The sequence below is a fragment of the Patiria miniata genome, unplaced genomic scaffold (genome assembly GCF_015706575.1).
Source record: "Patiria miniata isolate m_02_andy unplaced genomic scaffold, ASM1570657v1 HiC_scaffold_1, whole genome shotgun sequence".
NCBI lineage: Eukaryota > Metazoa > Echinodermata > Asteroidea > Valvatida > Asterinidae > Patiria > Patiria miniata.
Genome location: NW_024037047.1, coordinates 27,883,000 through 27,895,026, shown reverse-complemented (window position 1 = coordinate 27,895,026; position 12,027 = coordinate 27,883,000). Strand labels below are relative to the sequence as shown.

Genomic DNA, 12,027 nt, shown 5'->3' with positions numbered 1-12,027 from the left:
TTTTTAAGGGAAGGAAAGTCCGAAATTTGGCACAAGACGAAAATTACTAGTTTCCACTCAAGCACGACGATAAAACAATGCTCCCATAGGAAAGCACACGAAAGTGCGAGGTGTATACCCAGATCGTTGTGTAGAAATTAACAAAAATAGGAACATTCCCGCCTGGGGGTGTCAACAGCATTTGGCGGTTCCGCAACAAATGCTCCGTCAGTTTGATGGGTATCTTAAACGTCTTGGAGAGTTGTGAGTATAAAAAAAACACTAAAAATAGGAAATACATGTACGTGTAATTATCACTTAGGTCTATGGGAGTCGATTTACAGGTCTGAAACCCTAGTGGTCTCGCACCAATGCCTACTGTAATCTTTTCTTTCTTTCTTTTACAATAGAGGGCGCGCCACATGTTCTCGATCTCCACCATTAAACTCGGTTAGGGGGGCAACTACTCAAGAAGTACACGATGTATTGCACTGAATTTTTGCCCACTGAATTGTCATGATGTTTAGCATTAGGAGTTTTAATTTCACATGAAACCGTTAAATAATTAAGCTAAGTTATGACCGTAACAATACAGTGTTTTAAGCGCGACAAATACAATCCGAATGAAAGTCAACCTGGATTTTTCGCGTTAACACACTTCATTGTTGCGATCATAATTATGCTTATTGCTCGACGGTTTCTCATAATATTTAAACTTCTAATGTTACACATCGTGGAAAATCATTGCACGAAATTTCAGTTTCATACATTTTGTATTTCTTTAGTTGTTTCTCGAAAACGACTTTGATCTTTTTTTTCAATTGTGCAGCATCCGTGTTGATGCTTTGTGGAGGACACCACTATTTATGTGGCGCGCCCTCTATTGAACGAAACTTAAAGTAGGCACGTGCGCAAGTTTGTCCTGGTACAAGACCACTAGCGTTATTTAGCGAACCCTTTCTCGAAAGAAACTTTCATTTGTTGATTTACGGTTTCTCACGAAATTGAAACTTTTAATTTAATTGTTAATTTTAAGTCGGATTAGAATTTTTAGTTAGGCCGATTTTCTGTAGACCGTGACTTCACTTTGGATGGGTTTTGTCCGTGTTACTAAATATTATATCGACGCCGATAATCCGTGTGTTTTCTCTCAATATTTAACCTGCTTGTGTTGCCAGTCAAGCTCAACCTGTAGGACAAATTTCAATCCAATAATAGTTTTAAAGTTATCGTGTGACAGGTGAGATTGTTTTTTCTGTTTAATAGTAAGGCCGATTGTCTGGACACCGTGACTTCATTTTTGCAGTTTTGTCTGTGTCACCAAAAATTATATTGACGCCGATAAACTCTTTATTTTCAAAAGGTATCAAAAGGGAGGGGGACCCTGAACCCCCACGCCCACCCCGAACAAATGGGGGGAAAACCTTAATTGTCCTTAAGTTCCCAGAATAACGTCATCCCTCATTGCAAATCTTGATTCAGGCCTTTGGTCTTTTTATGTGTTGACTGCAACGCCTCATCCGCCTCCTCATTCCCTCCCCTTTGACAAATCTTGGACTTAAAAAAAACTCAGCCACCCGGCCCCTCCCACTTCATTTTGAAACATTCTGGATCCGACACTCTTGTCTCGATTCTCCTTGTCACTCATTTATACCAAATCTCAAATAAAAGTCACTTTTATCTCCCTGAATTAATTGACGCCCCTGAATTAAAGATGACAAGGGAATACTTTGAAATGATTTGATACTCATTGCAGACAGTTTAGGAGTTTCTTTCACTAAGTACCATTGTATTAGATTGCTGGAAAAAGAATTTGTTTCATAATTTTTCTATTTTTCTTTTAGCTGCCTGGGTTCAATCTTTTACTACATGTTCATTATTATTATTGAAGCTTACTTTTTAGCTTTTATTGTGGTATTTTGACGTAAATTTCGCTTCAAAAGGTGAAATCTATTTTTAACTCTAAGAATGTACCTTAATATAATTTTATATAATTACTTTGTAACTTCAATAACATAGTTTCATCATGTGCCTTAAATTAAATAGAAAAGTTGAAAAATTCACAAATAAGCACTTTCTACATCTAAATATTTCATTGTCAATAACAGAAATGTCTATAGATGCAGATGCATTTAATCTTTTGCGTTTTAAAACTTAACATAAAACAGCGTTTGTCATTTATTACAATTTCTTACTGACATCACAAGACTTTGACATCAAATTATTTACTAAATTATCTTCACAGTCATTTGAATGGATGTGTGTTGACATTGGCAATACATATTGGTCAGAATGAATTTTTATTTTATTTTGGATAGCGGTTTCGAATCTTTAGTCGCACAGAGACTATAATTGACCAGTTCATAACGACGTTGGGTTCTTAAAAGTACAGCTGTGGTGCAGGTCGGACGCATATGCCAAGGCGTGGGTAATGGCATGGCAAGTCATTCCATTTCCCTTCTGGCCATACCTCAGCGCAGTGCTCATTAGAATTCGCGTAATCGGGTTGCTTGTCTGCCCAATTCCTGAATTCCACTTCGTCAGTTCCATCCTGACACTTCCATGTACCTATAAATCAAAAACAAAACAAAATAAATAACAAATAAATACATGCAGATGTAGGAATCGACAAACAATTATGATTCTTTAAACGAAACACCTGTGATCTTTTATTTGTTGAAATTCTGTTAGTAATTGTGCCTCCTGATTCTTTGCATCTCCTAACAATTCTGTGAAACAAAAAAGTCGAACATAGAATTTCAACAAACCTTCCTCGAGATCGCTGCAATTGATCCAAAACTCGGATGGAATTGGCTCTAGCAGCAGGAGGAAATCAGCTTCCTCCTGAGACTGTGGCACGACCAAGACACTTCCCATCTTGGTGCACTCATCTTTTGCCTCAGACCAAGTCAGAGGCTTCATGGCGGCTTTGTAACATTTGCCACCCCACTGGATCCAAGTAGAAGGACACGCCCCTCTACGACCACCAATGGAGGGCTTACACATCATACCACCAGTGTAAACCATCATCAGATGAAGGCTTATCAAGCCAAAGATTAAGCATTTAGACACCATCATTTCTCAGGCCTTACATAACTGGTGGCTGGTTCTGAAATGATGACTGCCGGTGTTGAATCATCGAAACAGAAAAATATCGCAGCACCGGTCCTCATATTTTCTTTTAATTAAGAGTGGAGATACCAAGACACGATGGAAACTCCTCCTTTTGTATCTTAGACAATAGACCCTGTGCGTTGAGGGCGTCTCGAATGGTATCCTTTGTTATATTAATTTGTTCACGGTGACTGCACCAAAGGTTTATTCAATACAAAACCACCCGCGTCCTCTTATTATGCAGAATTGATCGTTGGCAGTGAACGTTCGACTCCTGTTGCCATATTGTGTTTGTCATCAGGAGACATTTCAAATTTAATTTCAAAGTTAACCTGCGATTAAAAATGAGATGTCTGCCATGCATTTTGTACTCAATAAAGACATGTCAGTCAAATACTGTAACCCCACGGTTAGTCACCAAAAATCTTTAAATCGTTTGGCCGTGGTAATTAGAAAAGCGTGGGGCGTGGGCTGGAAACTACATGACACTATAGGGGGCGCTGTTCAGGACACGAATGCACATGCGGACGTGCGTGCTTACGTCCCTTGACCTTACATCAAAACGATGCATTTAAGGCTTTTCTATATTGTGTTCTCCATTTTCCATTACTATTTAACACACTTGGACTATTGGAAAGTTAAAAGAAAACGTCAACATCGGCATATTTCGGTTTCTCACCACAAAATTGTGGGGGAGGGGGAGATGTTCCAATGGCCCTTCCATCCCTTCAAACAAAAGGGGGCATATTATATCCTCCCCCATCCCCACTCCCAACCCCACCCCAACCCCACCCCAGGATCTACGCCCTTGCCCAGGGCATAGGTAATGGAACAACCAGAACCTCTGTTATTTCAATCATTTTGCAAAGGCGGATCCAGGGGTGGGGGGACCCATCCCCACCCACACCGACAACTAATGGAAAAACCTCAAATTTCCTTAATTTCCCGAAACACCGTTATCACTCATGACTGTAAATCTTGATTCACTGCTTCAGGCAGCTCCCCGATCGACAAATCATGGACTTACAAAAACTCAGCCACCCCCCCCCCCTTAAAAAAATCCTGGTTCCGTCACTCTTTAGTCAATTCTCTTTATCCCTCATTTCTCCCAAATCTCAAATAAATATCACTCTAATCTCCCTGAATTAATTGACGCCTTTGAATTAAACATGTCAAAAGAATACTTGAAAATGATTTGATGCTTATTGCAGACAATTTAGGAGTTTATTTCACTAAATACCATTTTATTAAATTACTGGACACAGATTTCTTTTTCATAATTTTCTCAAAGTTCTAGCTGCCTGGATTTAAACTAATTATTTGTGATTATTTTACCGTACATTATTTTTAAGATATAATTTCTGTCCTCTCGATTTTTTTCTAAACGGATTTTTATACCAAGCGAGAGTAGAATTATTGTCTGACTACAATACATTTGCAACGTATTATTATTTCTTAGCTAAACGTAAAGATGTTTTCTTCTTGTCTCATTTAAAAGTGAATAACGTTCGTATTTCAGAAAAACAGCAATTAATGTTTTAGAGGTTCAACTTGAAAACAGCACAGACAGTACTTTTTAATTTTAATTTTCGAACCGCTTTTTAAAATTTAAAACAATTTCTGTAGTATTTATACATTTAGTAAAACTCGTTAACAAAAAGGTATTCCAATTATCTTAAATGTCATTTCTATACATGACTTTGTTTCGACAAAGTCAACGTATATTGGCCAGAATGAGTTTTTGTATTTTGATTTGGATAGCTGTTTGGATAGCTATAATTGAGCAGTTCATAATGACATTGGGTTCTTAAAAGTGCAGCTGCGGTGCAGGGCGGACGCACATTGCACGGTATAGGCTAATACAGTCCACGTCAATCCATTCCCCACTGATTAAATATACCACAGCGCAGTCCTCATCTCTCCGGTTATTGGGTTCTTCTCCAAGAGTCCACCAATTCCTGTACTCCACCTCATCAGTACCATCCTGACACTTCCAAGTACCTACCATAAATGAATAAATAAATTAATAGATAAATAAATGAATGAATAAATACACAGCAACCAATAAGTACTTGCAGATGCAGAAATCGACAAACAATAATGATTCTTGAAGTTAGTGAAACACCACCGATCTTTTAATTGTTGATATATTCTGTAGTATTGCCTTCTGATTCTTTATCTGATTAAATCATACACATTTTTGAAACAAAAAAAATATGAAGCTTAAAATGTCAACAAACCTTCTTCCTTGAGATCGTTGCAATTGATCCAAAACTGGGATTGCAGTGGCAATAGCGTCATGAGGAAATCAGTTTCCTCCTGAGACCGTGGCGCGACCATGGCACCTCCCATCTTGGTGCACTCCTTTTTTGCCTCGGACCAAGTCAGCTTCACCATGATGGCTTTGTAGCATTTGCCACCCCACTTGATCCAAGTAGAAGGACACGCCCCTCTACGACCACCAATGGAGGCCTTACACATCTCGTCACCAGCAGTGCAACCCATGATCAGATGAAGGCTTATCAAGCCAAAGATGAACCGTTTACGCACCATGATTTATCCGGTCTTACCCCACTGGGGTCTAGTGATGAAATGACCAAACCACCGCATATCAAGCTCTCGTAAACCAGACCTCATTGCATATGCAGTTGATCAGATGAGTGGTAATACGGAGCCCTTGAGGTGCCATCAAATATGTTGAGATCCAGAGATATTTTATCACGGAATGACGACATCGTAAAACTAGAATGTCGACATCCTGAAATAATTTATCAAAGGATAACGACACCCCGAGGGTAGGGTGTCGAAAACTTGAGAAGATTTATCACAGGATGACGCCTTCCTGAAAGTGAGATTCCTTTCTCACCGCTCCACTAAACAGCATTTGAAATATCTCAGAATGTTGACATTTGATTTTGAGGATGTCTTCATCATGGGGGTAATTATCTCAGGACGTCAACATCCTAGTTTGAAGATGTGATCATCTCTTGATAAATTATCTCAGGATGTCGACATTTTAAGAACAACAACTTGGATGGCACCGCTAGATCTCTAGAGTACGGAGCTCTGGAAGTGCCATCTGACTTGTTCAGATACTGACTTATTTTATCTCAGGATGACGACAAAATACAGGCAAGATGACGACATCCTGAGATAATTTGTAAGGGGATGACGACATCCTCAAAGTAGGATGACGACATCTCGTCATAATTTAATATGGCATGACGACATCCTGAAAATAGGATGACGACATCTTAAGACAATCTCTTCTGGCATGATGACATCCTGAGATAGTTTATTAGGGGATGACGACATCCTGAAAATAGGATGACGACATCCTGAAAATAGGATGACGACATCGCGAGATAATTTATTAGGATGTGACGACATCCTGAAAGTAGGATGAGGACATCCTGAGATATCACGAGGTGCATTGAATCCATCTTGGAAACGCGCGTGACCTCTCATCATCAAATAAATACCATGAATATACAGCGATATGATAAATTTTATACAAGCCGCACGTCCACCTGTGCGTTTTCAAGATGGCTTCAATGCACCTCGTGATAAATTATGTCGTGATGTCGTCATCCTGCTTCCAGTTTAGCGTCATCCCATAACAAATTATCTCAGGATGTCGTCATCCTACTTTCAGGATGTCATCATGCCATAATAAATTATATCAGGATGGCGTCATACTATTTTTAGGATGTCGTCATCCCCTGATAAACTATCTCAGGATGTCGTCTTCCTCATTTTAGGATGTCGTCATCCCCTAATAATTTATCTAAGGATGTCGTCATCATATTTTAGGATGTTGTCATGCCATAATAAATTATATCAGGATATCGTCATCCTATTTTCAGGATGTCGTCGTCCCATAATAAATTATATCAGGATGTCGTCATCCTATTTTCAGGATGTCGTCGTCCCATAATAAATTATATCAGGATGTCGTCTTCTTGCCTGTATTATGTCGTCATCCTGAGATAAAATAAGTCAGTATCTGAACAAGTGGGATGGCACTTCCAGAGCTCCGTACTAGAGCTCCGTAGCTGTAGGATGTAGACATCCAGAAAATATTAATCCCAGGAACACGACATCCTTTCAAAAAAAAAAAAAAAGGTCAAATGTCGACATCCTTAAGCTTCGAAATGCTGATTTGTGGATTGGTGAGAAAGCATCCTACTTTCAGGATGTCGTCATTCCGTGATAAAATATATTTGGATATTGACACCTTACGCGTAAAATGTCGTCATTCCGAGATAAATTACCTCAGGATTTCAACAACTTGGATGGCACTTCTAGAGCTCCGTAGTAATATCCATTATTTAATAGCCATTCTTTATTGGTGCGAGCGCCAATAATTCAGTGAAAACCAATTTTACAGATAAATCCACATAATGTCTTACATTATTTTTAGCCTACGGAGGAAATGTTGAAAGTTGTTTAATGTATAAAATTGTACTGACGTAAATGAAGTGCACAGAATAAAGAAACAATCATGAAATAACTTTCGTTTTAACGACACCTCAAATTAAAAACTCACGTCACTCCTACATGTATATCGCTCCAATTGTTATGCTTTAAAACTCGCCGGGCATGCTCAGACATCTAGAGTGAACAAATATGAGAATTCGGTGTTAAGATTTTCATTTTAAAAGGAATATTTCTTTGCACACCCCTTTTTAAAGAGTAGAAGAGCACACAGGCTATCGCACTCGTCTCACAGACCCCTTTCCGCCACCCGCGGTATACGTACATGTAAAATGTTCACAAATTGACTTGATGTAGTTCTATCTATAAAATTATTGAAAAGCATTGCTAGAAGCTAATTCCGAAACTGAGACTAAAAATGACATTTTATCAAAATGCGGCGCGCAGAGGCAATTAATGGTTGTGTCTCTTGTTGACGTTCATAAATTATGCAAAACTTCAGCTCGTTTATTTCATTTCTACGTGCAGCGGTACAAAAGGAACCATGAATATACTGATGATCATAGGGTTGTTTACGATGAAAAGGTACGCAGTTGCTATGATGCAAAGCGTACATGGCAATTATCATCTATGGAGAAGCTGGTAGAAAGCCTATAGCGCATCAGTATCAGCTGAACAGTGCATGGTTGTATACTCTTTAAAGGGAAAGGATAAGAAGGGTATAGTCTAATCAGTAATGTAACTTAATTCTTCAACAAATTTGAAAAAGTCGGTCCATTAAGATTATTGATAAAAAGTGAGTAAATTTACCTAAAACGTCGTCCTATACCTCTATTCCAAACCGACTTCATATTCCCAAACCAGTCATAAACCCCCGTGACCTAATAAATGGATCAATAAATTGGCGCTTAATCCAAGGCAATAAACTATACTCTCGCAAATCTTTCCCAAAGCCTCTTTTATTGCCTTCAAAAAAGGCCCAAAAACATCCGGGAGAGACTCATGGACCATATTCTCGAGGCAGCCATTTTGGATGTGTTCCCTGAATGTATTTGATAAATTGTTAACTGTTGAACGGGATGGTGCCAGACTATTTGTGCATTCTAGCCTCACTGTCAATTATTTTGTTTGTTATTTGTTATTTTCATGACGTTATATATACGATGTAAAAAAAATAATAATCACACGAACATTTTGAAGTAAAACGGATATCTTCATCGTAGCAATTTAAAAAACAACAACAACAAAGTAGGCCTAGGCCTAAGCCAAGCAAAGCTGGTCCAAATCCAACAAAATTCCATTCATTTGTTTCAGAATGGCTATTCACTGGAGGCCTTTTGTGTGCATCTGTGTACGCAATGGGACCATTCATTTGGCGTTGCTGGGTAATCCTACATGATAGTACTGCCCGGCTCACCAGTGTCAGTGTCTGTCAGGTACAAAGAGGGGATTATTAATAGCCCTCACTGGGACAACAAAATGGTTGTGTGTTTTTTTAGCTCGTTTGTTTGTAGATTGTGTTTAACAAGCTTACAAACTCATGGGGCATCGACCGGGGAACATCTGTGATTACAGTGAACAAAAACAAAGAAACGTAGATCCTAAACTAAAAAAAAAAGTAGGCCCACATGTAAACAGGTATATTGAAGGTGAATACGTGTGTGGTACATTTTGAAACGGTGTGCGTTTAGGTGAAGTTGAAGGTGAAACTTCGCATAAATTGACTTGATATATCTAAATTATTGAACAGCATTGCTAGAAACTAACAACGGACACTGGGACTGAAAATGACATTTTATCAAAATGCAGCGCGCGGAGGCAATTAATGGTTGTTTCTTTTGTAGATGTTCATAAAATATGCAAAGCTTCAGCTCGTTTATTTCATTTCTATATACATGCAGCGGTACAACTACTGATTAATGACATCATTAGAGTTGTTTTCAATGAAAAGGTATTGATGCTGTGATGCAAAGCGTCATGACAATTATCATCTATGGAGAAGCTAGTAAAAAGCCTAGCGAAACTGCGAAGGGTAGCCTCATCAGTAATAGAACTTATAATTCTTCCCCCAAAAAGGTCCATTATTGATAAAAAGAGTAAAACCTATACCTCTATTCCGAACCCCAGTTTTTCTAAACCAGCCATAAACCACCGTGACCTAAATAGCCTGACACTGACGCTTAATCCAAGGCAACAAACTACTCTCGGAAATCTTTCCCCAAACCGCCTTCATCATTGCCTTAAAAAAAGAGGCTCACTCAGGGAGAACCTAGAGCCAAACCGAACCCGACAAGCCGAGAATATTTATTGCTGTCCCTTTTAGAGAAACAAACCGAAACCAACTAAATCCAATGGCTTCATTCACATAAAACATCCAAAACAACCAATCTTGATTGGAATAGGCCGATACGCAATCCCAACTACGACTCTTCTTTCTGAATCACCCACATTATGGGTGCAACCAGTGTACAGGGTACATAAAAAAAATAAGGAAACCCAAATGTAAATGTAAATTATAAAAAATCTAATAAATATGTTCAAATAAAAAAAAATGTGTCGTCTTTACAATGATACCTTGATTATGTGTCTGTGGCCACGGATGACTGAGCATTCGTTGTTATCCTGTCAAGGGTCAAAACCTGCACTGGGCCAAGTTTGTGCAATTACTGGTATTCTGGGCATGTGCAACGGCTTAATTCAAAGAAAGAAGACATCCTTTTCTTTAAAACAATGTTGACACAGCGATTTAACCACTCTCATTGTTGAAGTTAACCCCTCATGGCCCAATGCCTCAACATGGCCACCACCTCATATTCCACACAAAGCTTTGCACGAAGTCTAGTCCATTTCAACCTTTGCATAACAAACCAGCCAGCAATCTTAGCCAGGTAAAACTTGGCTCAGTACAGGCTTTGACCCTTGACAGAAAATAACAACGAATGCTCAGTCATCCGTGGCCACAGACACACAATCAAGGTGTCATTGGAAAGAGGATACTTTGGCGTTTCACATGATATCGGTATATTAACTTGTTTGAAAAATTTATTACAGTTTTTATCATTATTTTACATTTACATCTGGGTTCCCTTTTTTTTGATACACCCTTTAAAAATTCCCATAGACACCAGTGATAAATCCCCATATTTCAAAATTCTGTTTAAAAAAACTGAGAACTCTCACAGGTGGTCACGCTGTACAGAAAATGATGATCAACTGTCATCTTTCATTTCCCCCCCCCCCCCCATTTTTTGATGGGTTGACCAATGATTTTTTTTTGAGAAATTCTCACCCAAAGAAGACCACCCTAAAACGAATGATGTTTCCCAAACTGGAAAAGTAGCCATTTTGAAAAAGGATCCCTCCACAACATGGCTAAATAGCGTCACTTTTGTACCCATCCAAAATGCTCAGAATTGGAAGCTCCAAGTCCAGGCCAGAGGTGCAGTTCCGTGTGCCTTAAATTCCCTAATTCCATGGCTCTCAAAACTCTCTAATATAGAATAATTTGAGTGTATAACTTTTATTCGCGAGGTCGGCGGACGGATTTTTGGTCGATTTTCTGGGGCGTACCCATGTGCAACCGAAGAAAGCATGCTCTCGCCATCAAGAGATCTACAAATGATCCTCTGCTCGCACACCCCGTTAGGCCTACACCGCAATCACCAAAACCAACCTTGGTACTTCAGTGTTTTCCATCCCCACTATTCAACGGACATAATCGGCACAGACTCATGCTTATGTACATGTACATGTCACCAGAATGGAAGTGTCACTGAATGGGAAAGCGGGACCGTTCTCCGGAACAGAAATGTGCTATCTGCCTACTGATTAAAAGTGGAAGAATTTATCAACTTATTTTTCAATCAAGTATTAAACTTCCATTTTGATGACACCTTAAAACTTAAGTTCCTATAACCACAAATGTTATGCTTAATTTTGCAAAAGTGTTCCCCCTCCCCCCTAAAAATAAAACACCACCCGTGCTGTTGTTGACATTGTAGATGGAAGTAAAGATGTGACACTTTACTCGAAATGATCTACCAGAAAACGAAATCAAACATGGACGTGGTACTTAATTAGGTAAATATAATCTTTCTCGGGTTTTTGGACGGTGAATTTTGTTGGTATTTAATATTTTGATGACATGTCAAAAAATAGTCACACGAACATTTTGAAGTAAAACGGATATTTCCATTGTAGCAATTAAAAAAGAAGAAGACAAAGTCAGCCAATCAAAGCTGGTCCCAAATTCCACAAAATTCTATTCATTTGATCATGATTCCGAATGGCTATTCACTGTCTTTTGTGTATCTGTGTACACAATGGGACCATTCAGTCAGCGTTACGGGGTAACCCTATTCGATAGCACTACCCGGCTCAGCAACAGTCAGTGACTCAGTGAGTCGATGAGGAACAAAGAGCAGTTTAGATGGCCCTCTCTGGGACCCCCCAAAAAGGTTTGGTTGTTGAGCTCATGGGGCATCGAACCGGAGACAT

General features: G+C 39.0%; 2 protein-coding genes across 2 annotated transcripts; both read right to left on the bottom strand.

Moving 5' to 3' along the window:
• Nucleotides 1-2,359: 2,359 nt before the first annotated feature.
• LOC119732594 (hepatic lectin-like) lies at nt 2,360-3,006 on the bottom strand. The gene is made up of 2 exons (XM_038206173.1): nt 2,748-3,006; nt 2,360-2,547 (listed from the first exon to the last, which is right to left on the bottom strand). Exons 1-2 carry the CDS (start codon nt 3,004-3,006, stop codon nt 2,360-2,362), a joined length of 447 nt encoding a protein of 148 aa, XP_038062101.1.
• A 1,894-nt stretch (nt 3,007-4,900) lies between these two features.
• LOC119732587 (snaclec CHH-B subunit beta-like) lies at nt 4,901-5,646 on the bottom strand. The gene is made up of 2 exons (XM_038206161.1): nt 5,334-5,646; nt 4,901-5,094 (listed from the first exon to the last, which is right to left on the bottom strand). The coding sequence occupies exons 1-2, from the start codon at nt 5,644-5,646 to the stop codon at nt 4,901-4,903; spliced, it is 507 nt and encodes a 168-aa protein (XP_038062089.1).
• Between the last annotated feature and the right edge of the window lie 6,381 nt (nt 5,647-12,027).